Here is a 20,723-nt window from a genome sequence, read left to right on the forward strand (position 1 = left end):
GACTAAATTACATAATAGAAGTGCCATTTTTTTCTCTTCTTAATTACTTTATTTTTACTTGTATCAACATTTATAGTCCTGGAAAATGGTAAATATGAATCATAAAATTGGCTCATTTTTAGTCTTAACTAAGTGAGTAATCAATTTCAATCAATCTACTGATTCACTTTATTTTGTTTACTGAATCATTTGCAGTTGATTGACGGATCATGTGATACAATGACCACTTTTTCGACGTTATTTTCAAAGATTACTACTTTTCTGGTGTATTAACTGCTTTAAAATGCTGCTTAAATGAAACAGTTAATATATAAACAATTATAGACTGCTTTCTTTTTAATAAATGTATTAAAAAGTCATGTTTAGTGTTAACCAGTAGGGTTACCTGATCTCAAATCAGTCTACCAATTTACTGTATATAAGTCCAAATTGCAGTTCAGTGAATCACATGATAAAAATTACAGCTTTTCTATATAAATATGACTGAATTATAATTTTATTTATTAGTCCTTAAATATGGATTCTTATGTTTCTTTCTTGAAAACTAACAGTGTTTTTTTTTTTTTATTAGAGTATTATACTGTATATTGAAATACAAAATAATTGCTATTTTTAGAATTAAAGTCATGAATTGGCTTATGATTCCCATTCCTTTTTTTGCATGACTTGATGATGTTGCTTTGTTTATTTTAGTGTATTTTGTTGCTTACTGTTAGATGTTTCAGTATTCATTGACTTCTTCACATAATTTAACACAATTATCTGATTTTACAGCGGACAAGGAATTAATTTGCCAGATATTTTGTGAGTATCAAATATATTGCTTGTCTTCGGTGTCTGTTTTGCATCTATAGCTTTGTTTTTAGTACGAATGGGGGGTCTCCATTAACATTCATTTGTCATCCTACAGTGGAGTGTCTGGGTATCATGGCTTCAATCTGTGGAGCGTGAGAGTGTTTAAAACCCGCTGTGAGCATGTGATGATAAACAGCGACACTATTTTCTCTGTGCCTTCAGGGGTTATCTGGCTAAAACTGTAACATAGTGACCATATGCAGCATTTTAAACACCCGATTCAGATTTACCCTGAAACAATTGACCACTCTTGAAATGAGAGGTAAACAGCATCAACTTCTGATAGCTATGGATGGCTCAAATAACATCAGAAAGATAAACTGCGTACATATCCGTAAAAAGCAGTGTTTCTCAACCACGCTCCTGGACGACCGCCAACACTGCATGTTTTTGATGTCTCTTTTGCCCGTCGCACTCATTACAGGTCTTTCAGTCTCTGCTAATAAGCTGATCATATGAATCAGGTGTGTTTGCTTAAGAAGACGTGTACAGAGCTGGTGGTCCTCCAGAAATGGTTGAGAAATACTGGCCTAAGGAATACGAATTGCAAAACCACACAAAAACCCAGTTTTCATGTCTGAAATGGTATCTTTGGTGGGTGGATTTTTGTTAGTTTTTATTAGAATGTATTAATAAATAGTAATATCTGATAGTAGTATTAATCTATATTAGTATTGGTGTTAACTAACTAGTATTATTATGGTCAACATTCTTATTTCATTGTTTGATGGTGAAGCAATTAAAATGAATCTTAACTAAAATCATTGCAATCTTAACAAAATCCTGTATTATGCATTACAAATAATAATACTTTGCCTCATTAAGCTTATTTGTTATAATCTTTTAAGCATTTTAAGTGAGAATTATGTCAGACCAATGTTCCTAAGTAAGATTTGTTGTAGTTTTATATTTTTTAGTTTTAGTTTTGACCACCTGTAATATTGTTATGATTGCCGGCAGTGTGTTCTCCATTGAAAACCACTACCTACTAAACTACATATCCCAGAAGTATTTGCAGCAATCACTCCTGTCACAGTTGACAGTCATTTGGACACACACACACAGCTGATTATGATGATTATCAATTACACGAGTTATTTAAACCCCTCTGTTTCACACTCATGTTGCTGAGTATTGATTAGCTGTTGCAGTCATTCAAAGTGTTTTCCTTGTTTCTTGTTTTTCGTGTTTTTAACTTTGGACTGTTCATCATTTTTCTGAATATTTGCCACCTGCCCTGAACCTTTTGCCTGTCTTTGGATTACGTTTTTGGATAATCTTCTACATGGTTTATACTGATTTTTGACCCCTGCCTGCCTGACTTCTAAATCCTTTTTTCGCAACAATTATAAAGTTTCAATTATAAATTACTAAAATATTAGCATGAATAATAATAGTGGGAGTTTAGTTATAGTAGTAGCATTTTTACTAATTAATCAATATTTAATTGCTTTGATAATTAAAATGTAACGTCACACTTTGTTTAAAGGTAAAATTCTTGCTTTTAAGAAACCATTAACTAAGGCTTTTAGCTCAATAAACCCCTAATTTGCTGATTGTTAATAGTTATTAAGGTAGTACTTGGGTTTAGGTTTTGGCAGGATTAGGCATGTAAAATTAGATAATGCAGGTTATGTACTTATAAACAGTCAATATCTTAATAATAGGCACCAAGTGATAATAAGCCACTAGTTATTAGTGATAATCATTTCCAATACTAAAGTGTTACCAAATAATTATTCATATGGCCATAAAGGGATGGACATGATCAGCAACAATACTCGGGTAGGCTGTGGCATTGCTCAATTGGTACTAATAGGCCCAGAGTGTGCCAAAAAATATCCCCCACACCATTACACCACCAGCCTGAATGGTTGATACTATTCTGACCTTACCATCCAAATGTTGCTGCAGAAATTGTATTTCCAGTCTTCTGTTGTCCAATTTTCTGAGTCTGTAAGAATTGTAGCCTTAGTTTCCATTTCTTAGCTGACAGGAGTGGCAACCGGTGTGGTCTTTTGCTGCTGTAGCCCATCTGCCTCAAGGTTCGACTTGTTATATTGACATGTTCAGAGATGCTCAGCTGCATACCTCGGTGGTAACAAGTGGTTATTTGAGTTACTGTTGCCTTTCTATCGGTTTGAACCAGTCTGGCCATTCTCCTCTGACCTCACTGGATATTTTCTCTTTTTTGGACCATTCTCTGTAAACTCTAGAGATGGTTGTGTGTGAAAATCCCAGTAGACAAGAAGTTTCTGAAATACTCAGACCAGCCCGTCTGTCACCAACAGCCATACCACATTCAAAGACACTAAAATCACCGTTTTTTCTCATTCTGATGCTCAGTTTGATGATCATCAGAGTGATCATGAGATCATCATGGCAAAGTTGCTGCCATGTGATTGGCTGATTTGAATTTTGCATTAACAAGCAGTTACATAGGTGTTCCTAATAAAGTGGCCAGTGCGTGTGTATGTATTGCCCCCTAAAGCTAGAAAAAAGAAAATTAGGTCAGACCAAAGTTTCTAAGTAAGGCTTATAAGTACTATCATTATTGACAATATTTAAAAACAATTTAAGCTAATTTAATACACATAAAAAACAACCTTGTTGTCACTCTGCTGTGCATTTGAGATAATCAGGGAAACATGTATGTATGTATGTATGTATATATATATATATATATGTATGTATATATATATATATATATATATATATATATATATATATATATATATATATATATATATATATATATATATATATATATATATTCTAGATGATTTATCCTGGATCAGCTCTCTCAATTATCTCAACAGGATCTAAACAGTTACATGAGAACCATTGCTTCCCTTTGTAAGAAGAACATTTCAATTATCCGAAGAACCGTTAAACTTTTAGTGTAATGGAAAGCTTCCACGGATGTTAAAAGTCCTCTGTGAAAGATGCCAATAAAGAACCTGTATTTTTCAGAGCGTCTACACAACAGAGCCTGAACAACATTGGAAAGTTAAATTACATCCATCTCAATTAGCCTAAAGAGTGTGAACTGCAAAAGCACACCAGCTTTCGGGCCTGAAACAGTGTGTGTGTGGTGGGTGTAGTCCTGTGGGTGTCTGTCAGAGGGGACTCTGGTTAGCTGCTTGTTAGATTCGGCAAGAACTTTGTGTTCTCCCTGAGGGGGAGTTTGTTCGTCAGACGAGAAACTGGTCCATTTGTTCACCCTGCCTCTCTTTCCTCTGCTCAAGCAGGCTCGAGGCGGAGGCGCAGACCCCCGAGGGGGCCCTTACGGACCATACCGCCACTAATTAATCGAGTGGGAGCTTGTGCTCGCCCCTTTTAATTGCACAGCGGACTTTGCCAAGCAATTTATTTTCCCGGACCGCCACTTGTGAAGGTAACAGTCTTTTAACAGCGAGAAGAACGAGTGGCTTTTTTTTTTTTGCTTGTTGTTGTTGCGCCGCACATTCATGAGGCCTAAACTGTGCGTTGCCGTGTCGACTGCGGTTGATGTCACTCCATCTGTCTGTCTTGGAGATCTCTTGAGCCCCTTCAAACCCACTGGAGTCCACACACAACAGCAGGAGAAGCTGCTCTGTGTCTGAGGCATTTCAGTCTGCTGGATGCAGAAGAAACTGATATTACAGTATTTTTGTGCTGATTACTGATTAGTCCTTTGACTACCTATTTTTTAAACTTGGGACAACTTAACTGTTTATTGAGGATGTCTTTTTTTAAATTCAAACTATTTGCATTTTACATGTAAAAAGTGCTGTAGTGGTGACGCGGTGCTGCAGTGGGTAGCGCTCTCGCCTCACAGCAAGAAGTTTGCTGGTTTGAGCCTCCGCATGTTCTCCCCGTGTTCGTGTGGGTTTACTCTGGGTGCTCCGATTTCCCCCACAAGTCCAAAGACATGCAGTACAGGTGAATTGGGTAGGCTAAATCATAAAACATATACTGGATAAGTTGGCCGTTCATTCCGCTATGGCAACCCCAGATTAATAAAGGGACTAAGCCGAAAAGAAAATGAATGAATGAAAGTGCTGTAATACGGAGTGGGATTATTTCAATATTGGGGAGATATTGAGGCTTAGTTTGTCCGCAACGTGCTCTGTGAATGTTTTTTGATGACAAATCTTATTTTGACACATATTTTGGGAATAAAATATTGCACTCTGGGCAAATTTACCTCACTTTAGTTATGTTCGTGACAACAACGTTCGTTCGTTATAACAACATTTTTTTTTGATTACGAAGCCAGGACACCATATAATCATGCGTTGTTGATTGTTGGTGGTTTTCCCTGTTGAGAAAAGTTTTTTTTTTTTTTTCTCTTAATGTGCATTATTCCCAACAGAAAACCAACAACAGTCAAGAATGTATGGTGGCATGACTTTGCAATCAAAAAATGTTGTTACAATAGAAGTCAATGGGGCAAAATCAGCCACTAACATAACAAAAGGGGAGTCAATTTGAACAATACACAAGGTTTAAGGTGTGTTTACATCATATGGTGTTACTGTTATCACCTGTGTTATATACTGCATATAAAAAATGTGGATAATAATAACAACATATAAAATGTAAAATTAAAGCATAATGTTACAATATAATATTATTATTAATAATAGAATTAGTATAGTATAATGTTACAATTCATGTTTTAAAAATGTTTAATGATATAACAATATATGATTTAAATAAGATTGAGTTATAAGTATAACTTAAAAGTAAAAGTAAAATTATATACATTATAACCTTCATAATAACTTATAACAACTGAACATTCAAACTCAAAAAAATAAATAAATAAAAAAAATGTTCAGACCCTAAAAAATGTGAAGTATGAAAACACCTTAAACTGACATGTTACTGGGGTAATTACAAGACTTTTGCACTGTTTTGAAAATAAAAATTATTTTGTAATATTAAAAATATAAAGATGATATTGTAATCAATACAGTTACCATAAATAGTTCTTCGCCCAATAAATGATAATTAATTCCAGGCTAAATACTCTATATTCGTTATTCCTTTTCTGGCTTCCATCATATACAGTAACCTTGTAGTTCCAACATCATAGCTTTATTAACGTATTACAAGTGATATGGCCAACAATACAATATATTATTAGTTTAAGTCTTTTTAAATAACTGAAAGTGGCACAAAACCATCGTCATATATGTTTTAAGCTCAATACACATTAAGTACTGGTTCGCATAGCGATGTTACACTAGTCTAAATCAACACTCTTGTCTTTAAAGTTTAGATTTGTACTGTATTTTTGAGTCCAAAGCTCTTAAGAAAAACCTGTATGAGTGTTTATTTAATTTTTATTCATTAATATCTATAACAATTTCTAATTCAAGATACTTATTAATGAGTTTTATTAAATGGTCCTGGCCATAAAAGCTATTTTGGATTTGACCACTGGTATATATATGTTTTTGTTTGATTTAGTTATAAATTATAATAACATGCTATCATGTATTGAGATATTAAGATTAAAAACAATAATAATCAAAAATGATTCATTAGTATAATAAAGATATGCACTCATTTGACCCAGTTTTAAAGTTTTAGATTTGTAATGTAGTGTATTTTGCAGTTTAAAAAAATTGTCTATTATGAGCTAAGCATGTGAATGTTTCTGTCTTCTCCAGTAATGGTTCGGCCACATCAGAAGATCTGTTTTGGAAGCTGGATGCTCTTCAGATGTTCGTCATGGACCTGCATTGGCCAGAGCCAGAGTTTGCCAAACATCTGGAGCAGAGGCTTAAACTGATGGCTAGCGACATGATGGAGGCCTGTGTCAAAAGGTTTGACTCTTTAAAGGATCAGTTCACTTGCAGTCATCCAAAATGTTCATTTCACTCTTTTTTCAGTCGAAAAATAGTTTTTGGAAGAAAAAAATCATGATTTTTCTCTATACAGTGGACTTATATATTGCATAACAGTCTGAATTTCCAAACTACAGTTTTAGTGCAGTGTAACATAATGCCAGGTGAAGAATGAGAGTCTAAAGTTACCAACAGGAAGAGAGCCCACTGCGTTATAATCTGAAGACCACGCCCACTGGGGGAAAACAATCCAAACCGCTCCATTGACTTTGTATTGCAAGAGGGTGCCTCATTGTCATTTCTGACAAATAAAAAAGAAATTAAAAACAATGTCTAAATGTTGCATGTTGAACAATACAGACAGAATGGAAAACTATCTGCTTGTTAAGTGTGACGTCACGCGAACAGGCTTCAGGGTCTAAGCGCTCTATCAAACTGTATGTGGAGACTCAACAAATGGTAATAATAAATGTTTATAAAGCGATGTAATACTTTCGAAAATCACAGTCGCAATATATATATATATATGCCTTAAAATCCAATGGCCAGAAAGTGATTTTTTTTTATAAATTGTTAAAAATATTGATGTCTGGCATGCAGAAAGTCCAGAGACTGTTGTGTACACCATGATTTTATATAAAATTCACTTTAATGTGTGATATATGACCAATAATTGGTCATAAAGAAAATTTTTCCTAAAGACAAAGCAGATTTACGTTACGTTGGCTTTGTATTGCATGAGAGTGCCTCTTTTTTATCTTTTGACACATAAAAATGAATAAAATATTGTCTAAAAGTTGCTATGCAACAAAATGTTTAGTAGAGAACCGAAAAAATCTAGAAACAAGATTTTAAATTTAAGATTTTAAAAAGAATGTTTAAGGACACAAATGCAGAGCGCAATGACTTGCATTAGAGAATTAATAGTTATTTCTGTCTCCTTGAAGGCTGGCCTTACCAATTCGTAAAAACTTATTTCTGGATTTTATTTATGTATTGTTGTCTAATAGCTTTTAGGCATTATGATAAATGTTCCTGTTTATGTTTCCTCCAACCCAGGCTTATTCTGAAAATGTACCGCTATATACATTTCTGGAGAGTGTTAAATAGACGCTATTTTTTATTTTTTTTGGCAGTTTTTGTTTTTGCGAATACACCAAAGGCTGCTCTGTATACTTTTTCAGATCTCAAATTTCTCTCGCGAGTGCCATTCTTGCCTGCTGTTCTCATGTAAATCCACCAGAAGCCACTGTTGACTGATTGATTGACTGACCTATCGACTGACCCACCCTCCTCCTTCACTAAACCCAACCAATAGTGTTTTCCAAAACAATCCAGAAAAATAAAAGACTTCACCTTTTTTACCAAGTTTTCAGATTCTACCACATTCTCACTCTGTTATTTACTTGTTTATTTTATTTTTTGGCTTCTGTTTTTGTCTTAACCGATTTCTGCAACCATTCTTCACTGTGCTTGAACCCCGTTGTCGTGGTCAGCTCCTCTCTGCTAACTGGACAAACTGGTAACAGCGAGAAAGCCATTCACGTGGAGGTAAGCAGTAGGCTGTTAAGCACTAAAAATCAATGACGTCATACCGCCCCGTATCATTCGTTTTAAAGATGAAATGCAGTCATACGTACTTCTGGCTACATAATTAGTGATCTCCAGAAATGTAACTAGGGCTACATTTTTAGAATCAGTCTGTATTGGTTTTCTCCCAGTGGGCAAACCTTACTTTTCTAATGTTTTAGCGCTCTAACTTTGTGTCCTTAAACATTTGTTTTACAGGGTCTACAGGTTATGAAAACTTGGTTCTGGATTTTTAACTTGTCAACTTAATTTTTTTTATCGGTCAGAAATAACAAGGAACTTTCCACAATACAAATTCAATGGAGCAAGTTGTATTGTCCCGGCATGGGATGGGGCGTGGTCTAAATGTGTTCTGTCTCTATCATTTGCTAGATTTTAGACGCTTATTTCTCATTTGTTATCATGTAAAGCCTCTTTTTAAGCTGCATTGAAACATCTGCTACATAGGGAAAATATCCTCCATGTTTTCTTTCAAATCTTAAAGGGATAGTTCAACCTTTTGTGGTTTTAAACCTTTAAGCCCCAGTCAGATCAAATGATTTTTATTGTCAGTTATGAAAGTCACTATGTCAGATGCAATTTGTTTTCTTGATAAAATATTGACTTGTCGTGGATAACAAATATGCCAGACTACACGTTCCCTCACAATCAGTCATCCTGTGATGTTTACTACATGCGTTATTTTACAAAGCAGTCACAAGTGTTGCTATAACTATATTTATTATCTCAATTTCATTTTTTTATCTTATTTCAATCTCAATAAACAATGATGCCTGCTAAAAACTAAAACTATATTATTTAAGGGCATTCCTTACGACATGGATAGGATCGAACTTGTGATTTCTTTTTATTATTAAGATATTTTCTTTGAAATCTAAATGTATATTTTTCTGCCAGGGTTGCTTAATAAACACTCCCTTGCCTGAATTTGCCGCGAGTGAGATGGAGAAAATGTAAGCACATCAGCAGCAGCAAGGAAAATTCAGATGCTCAAAACAGAATCTTTAAAATAATGACATATTAAATAAATTGAAAATATATAACTGAGGTTTGTGATACAAAAATCACAGTGAAGCATTCATTAAATCCTTATTTTCTACAGAGCGAATCAAATCATCCACCTATATAGTTGAGTAATGGATGGACACAAATACAAATATAATTCATATATTTTTCTTGGGGAAAAAAAATAATTTTTTGAAAGGAATTTTGTTTGGTATAATTTTTATCTTAATGCTAATGTATATTTTTATTTTTTATTTTTATTATATTTGGTCAGTTATCTAAAAACAAGAATAACAAATAACATTTGAGGTGAAGCACATCAAAACAAGTCCGCTATATGTGCTAAAACACAAATTGCGACTGAGATTGTGTTTGTTTGTTAAATAACTTAATAATCTAGCCTAAATAAAATTAAAGTAAAATATTCACAGTTTCAGAGAAAGCCATTTATTAAACTGTTTTCACTAATGACAAATTTGAATAAGCAGGAAATGCTATTAAAATGTATTTAGTTCTGAACGTTTCCAGATTACCCCAGAAGAACAAACTCTGTTGCAAGGATGAGAGAACTCGTTGTGAGAATGGAGATGTTTTTATATTTGTGCCAGTCTGTCAAATAAATTGCTTAAAACACCTTAATATTTTTGAATTTTTTTTTTAAGTTTGCATAACTAATAATTATTATTATTTGTTGATTACCTGATCCGCGTGTTAGCGGCAGTATTCTCTGAGATAACTGAGCAATTACGTGCTGCTATTGCAGTGTCACCCACATGATGGTACACGTGAAAATCGAGAAAAAAATTAAACATTTTAGATTTTCTCTAATGGTGTCGTGAGGCGTTACATGCTTGGTATCAGTTGCCGTGAACTATGCTGCAAAAAACTTTTGAATCTTGTGTCACGACGCCCATTTGTCATTTAGGAATTCCCACAACATCCTACGTCAAGGAAATCATGCCAAAATCAAAATGTCAAACTCATGTGATCTGACTGGGGCTTTATGAAGTCGCAAAAGAAGATATTTTGAAAAATGCTGGTTGATGGCACCCATTGACTTCCACATTAAGGAAAAAATTACTATGAAAGTCAATGACCATCTTCTTAAAAGTATTTTCTTTTATGTTCAACGGAAGAAAGAAACCCAAATAGGGTTTGAACAAGTGTGTAAATGACGACTATTCCTTTAAATTAAATGAAAGAATGAAATGAACTTTTTGAATGATGAGGAGAAAAGTCAATTATCAGTACATTTTCAATCTGAAAGTAAACTAATCCACTAAGGACTCCATTCAAGGACAGGTCTTCATGTAACTGATGTCTCTGCTATCTCTGTTATTTAGGACCAAAGCTGCTTTTGACTCAAAAATGCAGAAGTCTTGCAAGTCCACAGATTTCCGCGTCGCCTTGTCTGTGTGCACAATGTTCAATGTTCTCATGGATGCCAAGAAGCAGTGCTCCAAGCTTTGTGTTCTTGACCAAGGTCAGGAGGTACGTCACAATCCTTTCCAGCCAGACACATCCATATCATACAGTACATCTCTTAAAGCATCTTCTCACTGTTCAGCTGACAGCAAGGAGGTGACAGCTAGATTAACAACATTGAATTACAGCACAAGATCTCTTTTTATGCTTCAAACTTGCTTTTGAGTTTAACTGTCACCAGTGTTATTGGTTGGTGTGAAGTGTTTCATGTCTTTGGCCGATATTGTTACAGCTTTATATTCTGCCTGGAGATAAGTCTTGACACAAAGTCTTATGCCGCAGAGAATGTGATCAAGCTGAAGCCAAACTTCCACAGAGCTCTCGACACCTAGAACTGCCATTTTCATTTCAAACAAGCCAAGTCATTAGCGGCTTCAGTAACTCTTTAGTTTAGGTCACAATTCATGGAACTAACACTACTAGTTTAATATACAACTAGTTAGCTCTTTATTAATAGTTAGTAAGGTAGAATTTGGGTTTTGGATTAGGGATGCAGAATTAGATCAAATGTATAACTACTAATGAACAGTTAATATCTTAATAATAGTCAGGCAATAAGCCAGTAGTTAATAGGATGAATTGTGACCTGAACCTGAAGTGTTACTGTAGCTTCTAATTTGCATGACATTAATAACTCTGTAGTTTGACGGGCACTTTTTTTTTAATCTCTGTGTGAATATTGAGAACATTTTACTTAGCAGATCATTAAAGATGTAGTCACTGCAACAAAAAAATACATTAATGGGAGAAAATAATACGACTAAGCTGTTCAGACACAACCTGGAGTGAACATACAGTATTTCTGTCACAACATTGTGTAATCTTCTCTATGGAGAACAGCAGATCTTCTGATTCTTAAGGGGACCTATTATGCAAAAATCACTTTTAAAACAGGTTTAAGCACAGTTGTGTGGTAAGAGTTTGTGAATTTAGCCAGCCTCTAATAGTTTAAATCAATTAATTCATTTTTTATAATCACACTTCATAAAAACTGTTTGTGTTTGCAGAAACACTTTGATATTCTCCCTTTAATTGACATTAGCCCCTTTCATGCAATGATATCGGTAAATATCCGGCAAATTTTTGGAACGATTCACACAGATGAGAACGTTACGGAATTTTTCCTGAAAAGAGCATACACACATCCATTCCAAAATACCGGTAAATTTTGACTTCATAAACCAGAAATGAGCTCTAAAGCTGCGCTTGTATTTGTAAACATTTGACTACATTACAAACTCTGTGGATGGATAAGTATTGTGAACAACTTCGATGAAAACATATAGAGGAACTCTTTCGTATGTCGAGATGTATGTGATATGTGTGCGTGCTAGTGCTCACCAGCTCCTTCATGGGCACACGCGACACACCAAACTGAAGGAAGCAGAGCTTGAAGGTAAACAAACAACGGCTTATCAAAAGCATCTTATCGATAATTATTTACACAGTTGGCATTAAGAAGAAACGTTATCTGACTAACATCGAGCAGCTAAATGTGTCAGGCTTTTATTTTCATAAACCGCGCGGACATGAATGCGTCTGACTGTTCTGATTGGCTAAAGTAGACGTCTCACTTCAGCACGTTTTAGACGTGTACGCGCTCTTTCCTGCAATCTTCCTTCTGCGTTCACACAGCGCAGCATTTCGGCAAATTACCAGTAATGTTACAACTTCTCTTTCCGGAAATTGCCAGAACTAGTTTATCGGTATTTTCAAAAAAGGACCTGTTGTCTGTATGTGTGAAAGGGGCTATAGTCCCTTTTTTATTGACAAAGTCTTGCCCATTTGCGATGTTTTCTCTTCCTCATTAGCATAGACAGTCTCAGTGAGTAGCAGCCATCTGCCATTAGAGTTTCCACATTGTATCTGCCAAAGATAATGTCAGTAACTAAGAGGTATAATAAATGTTGAGTGTTAGGATGCACAAATGAACACCATATTCTCCACTACCTATTGAGCCACTTTTTTTGTAGTTAACATTTTCCGATTTTCGCAAAAATAACGTTATAGTCCTGTTTTGAATCTACCAATAATGCATAAGCATTTGTAGCTCCGTCTTTTTTGAAAAGAGAGCATTTTTTATAAACTGTTAGTTACCGACAATGTTGGACAATAGCGTTGCTACAAGTAGTGATGCTACTAGCTTAACTACATTTCTCAATAGTATGGTGGTACTGTCGCTACTTTCTAAATCAAATAGTTTTTCAGTAGCGAAGCTATTATTTTAATCAAGTAGAGCAGTAGCGTCCACACAAGCTACATTTACCGATCACGGATCATTAAGTGATGCCGCCACCATTCACAGAGCTGTGAAGTTGGTATCTGGCAAATGCAAGTATATCCATATGATAGTGAGTGGCCAATTCTTCTTCTTCGTGTTTTACGGTGGTTGAAAACTTTTTGGTGAGCTACTGCCACCTCTCACTCTGATCATTGACGTCGCCAATCAATCATTGGGCTGGCAGGAGAAACTTGCTTGATGGAAAGATGACTGTAGAGGAATTATTTAATTAAGCTGGACCATATCTCGGAGTACATGTCCCAAAGTTAATTCTGATGCTGTGCTCTTGTTAGAGTTTAATTGATTTTAAATTTGCCCAAGTGCACATACCTGAAAAATAATAGTAATTTAATGTAAGTCTAATATTTAAAACATTTAAATTACTATAGTATTTTTTGAACAATATAGAGAAGTAATTTAATTAATTTGTTGTGGTACTGGGGCTGCACGATTTTTTGAAAAAAGATGACGATCTCGATTTGACCCTACACTCGATCTTAATTCAGCTTTTCTACGATTCAGCCAATTATATTTTCAAGGTCAGGAGAGAACCTATGTCACATACTGTATTTATAAGGTATATTTCATCCAGAAATGTAATTTCTGTCTTCAAATAATGATGTATTCGTGGCCGCGAAATCACACGTGAGCTGACCACGAGCTGTTTGACTACCGAGAATGCGTCTGTGCACGCATGACGCCTACTTTAATGAACACAAACTACATAGACTTTGAATAACAGGTAATGAAAATGTGAATAACGTTCAGTTTGTTGCACAGAGCGATCGTTTGAGGGCCCTGTGGAAGGTTTGATTTGCATGTATCTATTTTTTTCTCACAGTGACGGCGACCATGAGCCGCACTGTGCTCACATCGTTTAAATGATCGTATGGCATTTTAGAGTTATGATTACGACAAGCATTTAAAATGTTTTTTTCTTTCACTGCAAACACAAAATGTTGTGCATGAAAATAAATGTTTACTGTGTCAGTATAACAACCCTAGCCTATATATAATGTTGAATATAATGCAAGAAGGAATCTGATAATGACAAAATTCTAATTTTACCAGTGAAAACAAATGGTCAATTAATGCTGTCAATAACAGATGACAAGCACATGTCTCAAGCATAATAATTCAACTTTATAATTATAAATAGCTGTATTCTGATGTCATCATTTTACTGTGAATTAACAACCAGGACATATTGAAAGTCTGTTCAAGTCCAGCATAATGACAATACAAAATTGAGTATTTTAAGCAACTGTAGACCTACACATAGGCCTAATATTATTATTGTTGTTTTACCATATGTTTGTGAATGAACAATAATAATAGGCTAATCATATTAACCTTTATTTTACATTTACAGAATTGTGAAAAAATCGTGATCTTGATTTTGAGCAAAAAAAAAATTGTGATTCACATTTTTGCTAGAATCGTGCAGCCCTATGTGGTACTTTTACAGTTGCAATACATATATATTTTTACTGTTGTAAAAGCTAAAGTATACTATAATAATTACTATTAGTTCACAACAGTTACTAATAATACTATATTATATAGAATAAGTAATTGACAGAGTTGTAAATCTGTTCCACAGTATGTACAGTTGAAGTCTATTATTATTAGCCCCCTTTTTAAATTTAATTAACTTTTTAAAATATTTTCCAAATATTATATAACAGAGCAAGGAAATGTTCACAGTATGTCTGATAATATTTTTTCTTCTGGAATAAGTCTTATTTACTTTACTTCAGCTAGAATAAAAGCAGTTTTAAATTTTTAAAAATAATTTATTAAAAATTATTAGTGCCTTTAAGTTGTATTTTTTTTCCGATAGTCAACAGAACAAACCATCGTAATACAATAACTTATATACACTTCCCTATATATTTCCCTTTACTATACATTACTGTAGTATTTTAAATGTGTAACACAGGATTTATTGAAATATTTTGCTTTTGCTGTCTAGCAAAATCTCTTTGGAACAGCATATTATTTGCAGTTAATAATTGAATTTAACAATTATGCCACATATGTTTCGTTAGCAGTTTTATTATTTAGTAAGACAGAACTAACTTAGATTGAAGTTGCTTTGATTTAAAAATAGAAAAAAAGGCTTCATATGTAGCTAAGCTACTTTTGCCATGTAGTTTTTAGCTTAGCTTGCTACATTTTCCAAGGGGTGGCTTTTAGTGTAATTAAGCTACATTTTAAGTAGAGTAACTGATAGCTTAGCTCACTAGACTTTTACAAGTAGCTTGCCCAACACTGATTACTGAAAAGTCTGTGAAAGCTCATATTTCTCATTCAAGCATAATTCATCCAAAATATGACAAGGCCTGTCAATAGTATGTCAATAATAATCAATATATAGATGTATCACACAACACATGGACATGTTCTCTGTCATTTTTGGTGATGCAATATACTGTATATTGCCCATACATAAAAAAACAGTACTAGCAACATTTCAGCTGATTGCAGAACCTCTCTATCTCTATTTGAGTTGTCAGTGTGACTATAGTTAAACACTATAGTATATACTATAAATTATTACAGTATATTTTCATGTGGGTGTCTGACTAAAGAAAATAGATCTGGTAGCAGACACTAAAGCCTCTGTTACTTTTTACCATGCACTTTTTTGTTAACATGTATTATTAATTATTTAGGATATGCGTTTTCACATTCTGATTCCACTGCCTGATTATTACATTGTTAAATTAAAATGTAATGTGTTCTTTGGAAGAGTATACTTGTGTTGTGATGATATTATATTGTCACTCTGGCATTATATAATGAGTGGCATAAAATGAACTGAAATAATTGTGGTAATATAATATGGATCTCAATACAATTGTCCCTCTCTATAACTTTAATTTAATTGACATGTGAGTGTGCACATCCGGTGTATATTACTTCCAACTGTCATGTGTGCAGCAAATCCGATGTGCGACCCACTTTAGGATGGGGACTGCTTTAGTTTTGTTGATCAGTGACTGCAGGAAAAAGAACATTATGGTGGAAGCCAACATTATTCGCAAATATAATGCAATAAATGTTTGACGAGATAAAAAATCTGACCACAGATTTTGATCTTTGATTTCTTTTTACTCTTTTTTTTTATTACTAAAGTTTGAACTTTGAGAGTGTTTAAATGAGAGAAAGGTGTCAAAATGTTAATGCCTGTCTGAAAAAAGTGCATTAAGTGTGTAGTGTGGGGTTTTATAGCCTTACTAAGGAGTTTTACTGTAAAAATTAAGCTGACTACTTTGAAGATTTCAACTACTGCAGGATATTTTCAGACCATAACTCCTGCAAATAACAAGGAGCCGCTGTGTATTTTGGTGCAATATATCGTACAACAAAAATAGATAAACATGACTAGTCGCAATCTGAATAATCAGGCAAGAGTCAATCACTGCATCCGAAATCACATACAGTACAGTAAGTCCATACTACAGTGCATCTGGAAAGTATTCATAGCGCTTCACTTTTTTCACATTTTGCTATGTTACTGCCTTATTAAACATTGAATTAAATTCATTTATTTCCTCAAAATTCTACACACAATAGCCCATAATGACATTGTGTAAAAATATTTTTTTAATTGTTGCAAATTTATTACAAATAAAAACCTGAAAAATGTACATAAGTATTCACAGCCTTTGCTCAATACTTTGTTGATGCACCTTTGGCAGCAATTACAGCCTCAGGTCTTTTTGAATATGATTCCACAAGCTTGGCACACCTGTCTTTGGGAATTTTTGCCCATACCTCTATCAGGTTGGATTATCCAAGTAGGTCGAAACGTTGTGATATTAAAGGACTTTTGAGAGCTAAAATGACAGTGTGCCAATTTTCTTTTGATCGTAAGCGATGGTGTAGAGCCATTTTCAGATCTCTCCAAAGATTTTCAATAGGATATAGGTATGGGCTCTTGCTGGGCCACACAAGGACATTCACCAAGTTGTTGTGAAGCCACTCTATTTATATTTTGGAAGTGTGCTTTGGGTCGTTGTCCTGCCGGAAGATGAACTATTGCCCCAGTCTGAGATCAAGAGCACTCTGAAGCAGGTTCTCATTCAGGATGCTTTGCTGCATTCATCTTTTCCTCTATCCTGACTATTCTTTCAGTTCCTGCTGCTGAAAAACATCCCCACAGCATGATGCTGCCACCAACATGCTTCACTGTAGAGATGGTATTAGCCTGGAGATGAGCGGTGCTTGGTTTTCTCCAAACGTAACACCTGGCATTCAATCCACAGAGTTCAATTTTAGTCTTATCAGACCAGAGAATTTTGTTTCTTATGGTCTGAGAGTCCTTCAGATGCCTTTTGGCAAATTTCGGAATGGCTTCAGTCTGGCCGCTTTACCATACAGGCCTGATTGGTGGATTGCTGCACGTATGATTGTTCTTCTGTAAGGTTCTCCTCTCTCCACAGAAGAACGCTGGAGCTCAGACAGAGTGACCATCTGGTTATTGTCACCTCCCTGACTAAGGCCCTTCTCCCCTGATCACTCAGTCCCGGTAGTTCCATACATCTTACGAATGATGGAGGCCACTGTGCTCATTGGAACTTTCAGAGCAGCAGGCATTTTTCTGTAACCTTCCCCAGCCTTGTGCTCCGAGACAATCCTGTCTTGGAAGTCTACAGACAATTCCTTTGTCTTCATGCTTGGTTTGTGTTCGAATGTGTAGTACTCAAAAGAAAAATGTATTTGAAAATGTAATGACCTATTCATTTGACACAGAAATCTAATCATTCATCTCATTTCAAACTGCTTTTTAAAATTCGGATTGTTCAGACCGTTTCGAGCTGCAAATAAATAAAGAAAATGATTCAGATTTTTTCTCTCTCTCTCTCTCAGAGTAAAGCTTCATAGTTTGCTGTAAGTGGAATGCTAGGTTGCACTTTCATTTGGTCACAATAATTTGTTCTTCAGACATTAAACTGGCAGTTTGCTTGTTTTTTTTATTTTGTAATTTACTGTAAATCTCATTTCACTTGTGAAATGAGCAGGTTTCGCATTGGCTTTGTTTATCGTCTAGTTCAATTTGAGCTAATTAATGTTTAAAATCATGTTTTATTTAAAACGATGTTTTATTTATCTGATGGCTGTCCATTAACCAGCTCTGAGATTACTTTTCATTCAACTGCTTTTTTTCTTTTCTTTTTATTTATTGTCTTTTTTTCCCCCCACTCATCCCCACATGTCCTGCACGTTATTGCATGAACCCAAGGTTGACCAACAGTGGGTAAGTGTCCATTCTACCAAACTTACTTGCATTCAAATAGGACAAAATCCAAAGTGTGCAATTAACAATCAAAAGAAGTGAATATTTGTTCATCATTAACTCACCCTCATGTCATTCCAAACCTGTATGACTTTCTTCTGTGTGACTCTTGAAAGAAAAACAAAACATTGGCTTCAATTATAAGGACAAAAACAACAACACTACATTCTTAAAATATCAAAAATGACTGGAATCTCTTGTCGGTGTTATTTTAATATAACCAAATCAGTTACCGCTTCAAATGATTCCGATTTATAAACAACAGCTCGAATTTGATCACATTCGTATTTCTTTCTCATCTTCACATCAGTGCACATTTATATGTATGAAAGCTTCTGAAATAGAAGTAAACTATTTGTTTGTGTAGTTCAGATCTTGCCTCTCTTCTGAATATCACGGTCATTGTCGCTACTACTCTTTTCCAGTCCTAACAAAACAAAAACTGGTGCTAACTTTGCGCGGGGAAAAAAAGAGAGATGAATTTTCTCTGGCAGTGACACTTAAAGTATGTGGCCTTGTGCGGCGAGATAGTCGAACAGCAGAGCAACCGCCACTTTTATTTCCACTTACTTCTTAGTATTGGGTTAAAAGGTATTTCTAAACGCTCAACTGATTTTCCTTCACACGGTATTGAATTTAATGGCCATCGGTGCGTGTCGGCGTGTTCGTGAAAGACTTTATTTCAAAACAAAGAAAAGATTATTTTACCCGAGTTTGCCTGCCGCTTTATTTCAAAATACAAGGTTACGCTTTATAAGCTGCCATCTCGCTGAAGTGACTCTGAAGTGGATGGCTACCAGATAAATGTTTTCAAAAGAAATTATTGTTCTTTTGGTTTTCACACACACGGTAAAGACCTCCCTATTTAATCGTCGCTAATGCAAAAAAAAAAAAAAAAGAGAGCCCTCGCCGTTTAGCCGCAGAAAAAGCAAACATGGAAGTGTTAATTGAGGTAAAAAGTCCTCAAGATTCTCCTATAATGCCATTTATGAAAAAAAAAAAAACTGCCATTTTGCGCGCAGGGAAAAAAAGGGTGAAAAGAAAATTAGGGCTGCTGACAGTGACCTCTTAGCACCCTCAATTTGTCACCGATCTGCACGCATTGTTGATTGAAATTTTTAATTTGGGTGTCCTTTAGATTCGCTGTGAATGCCCATTGTTGGCAGAGATGAACTCCTTCTTGCTGCACATGCAGCAAAGGCATCTATTCAGCGTCCAAATGGATGCGTTCTCTCTCTCTCTCTCCCCCTGAGCCCTCGTTTTCTCCTCTCTCCTCCACAAAATAGGTGAATAAGACTTATCAGACATGAAATGGCGGATTAATTGAATGTAGTGTGAGCCTTTGGTCGCCGCAGCTGGACGGGTTCTTTAGAAAAACACAAGGCTGCCCTAATTGTGGCCCGCACAAAAAAGTATCCTTCAAATTCCTTTGCCCTAAACGAGAACAGGAATGCCATTCATTGGCATAATAGGCCTAATAGCTGCTTAACTCAGCCCTATTGCACAGGGAGGATTTTTCCCTCTCCCGAAATATGTCTTTGTGAGGGTGTTGTTCTTTTAGGATTGCCTCGCGTTGATCCACGTTTAGCCATGGTGTTTGTTGATGTTTCTCCTTTTCTTGTCCCGCAGCAGCAGTACCACTCCAAAATCGATGTCCTGATCGATGAGGCCTTTAAGGAAATGATCTCCTCCTTGGTCTCGAAGGTACAACCATTGTTTGGGTTCTTTTCACAACATTGAGATTTGGCTTTTGAGCATTCTCCTCAGCCGGCCTTCACTCGTGACTCGTGAAACGTTACATACAGAGTGTTCCAGCATATTGTTAGATTTCCAGCGAAGGTTACTTCAGCCTTAATTGTTCATTGTTGCATTCGTGTCTGTCACGCAAACATTGATTTTTTTTTTTTTTTGGTACAGTTTGCAGCTGTTTTAGATGGGGTGTTGTCGAAACTGTCACGATACGACGAGGGAACATTCTTCTCCTCCATCCTGTCTTTCACGGTGAGGCCTTTCTCGTTTATCACACCCCTTTTTAGGATCTCGTTTCGAACTGAATGTTTATTGAGTCAAAGATATTCAGCAGGTACTTCTTTATTGTTTTTTAAAAAAAGGTAAAAGCAGCAGCCAAATATGTGGACGTCCCAGTAAGTGTCATTTAAATGGTAGCTGTGTGCATGATGCCGGCTTGCCCTGTGTGAATATTTTTGTGCATGCTGTGTGTGTGTGTGTATTTCATTATTTACTTAGGGAAACAGATTCTCTATTCGGCTTTGCCAAGCATTTCCATCTTGCTTTGTGTTTAATATTTCAAAAAAGGCTTAACGCGTATTATTTCATCATTACTTAACACAATTACATTTTT

The 20,723-nt window shown here is 35.3% G+C and overlaps 1 protein-coding gene across 12 annotated transcripts in view; it reads left to right on the top strand.

Moving 5' to 3' along the window:
- Nucleotides 1-20,723, top strand: part of cadps2 (Ca++-dependent secretion activator 2) — a 365,750-nt gene that overhangs the window by 329,355 nt on the left and 15,672 nt on the right. For 2 of the 12 annotated variants that reach the window (XM_073943222.1, XM_073943223.1), the window contains exons 21-26: nt 775-804; nt 6,519-6,674; nt 10,634-10,781; nt 19,991-20,065; nt 20,279-20,362; nt 20,473-20,505. In XM_073943222.1, the coding sequence (XP_073799323.1) occupies nt 775-804; nt 6,519-6,674; nt 10,634-10,781; nt 19,991-20,065; nt 20,279-20,362; nt 20,473-20,505 (526 nt within the window). Of the gene's footprint in view, nt 1-774; nt 805-6,518; nt 6,675-10,633; nt 10,782-18,307; nt 18,323-19,990; nt 20,066-20,278; nt 20,363-20,472; nt 20,506-20,723 lie in introns of all 12 variants that reach the window. The other 10 variants (XM_073943226.1, XM_073943227.1, XM_073943221.1 and 7 more) reach the window with 9 other exon arrangements.

The sequence above is a fragment of the Danio rerio genome, chromosome 25 (genome assembly GCF_049306965.1).
Source record: "Danio rerio strain Tuebingen ecotype United States chromosome 25, GRCz12tu, whole genome shotgun sequence".
NCBI lineage: Eukaryota > Metazoa > Chordata > Actinopteri > Cypriniformes > Danionidae > Danio > Danio rerio.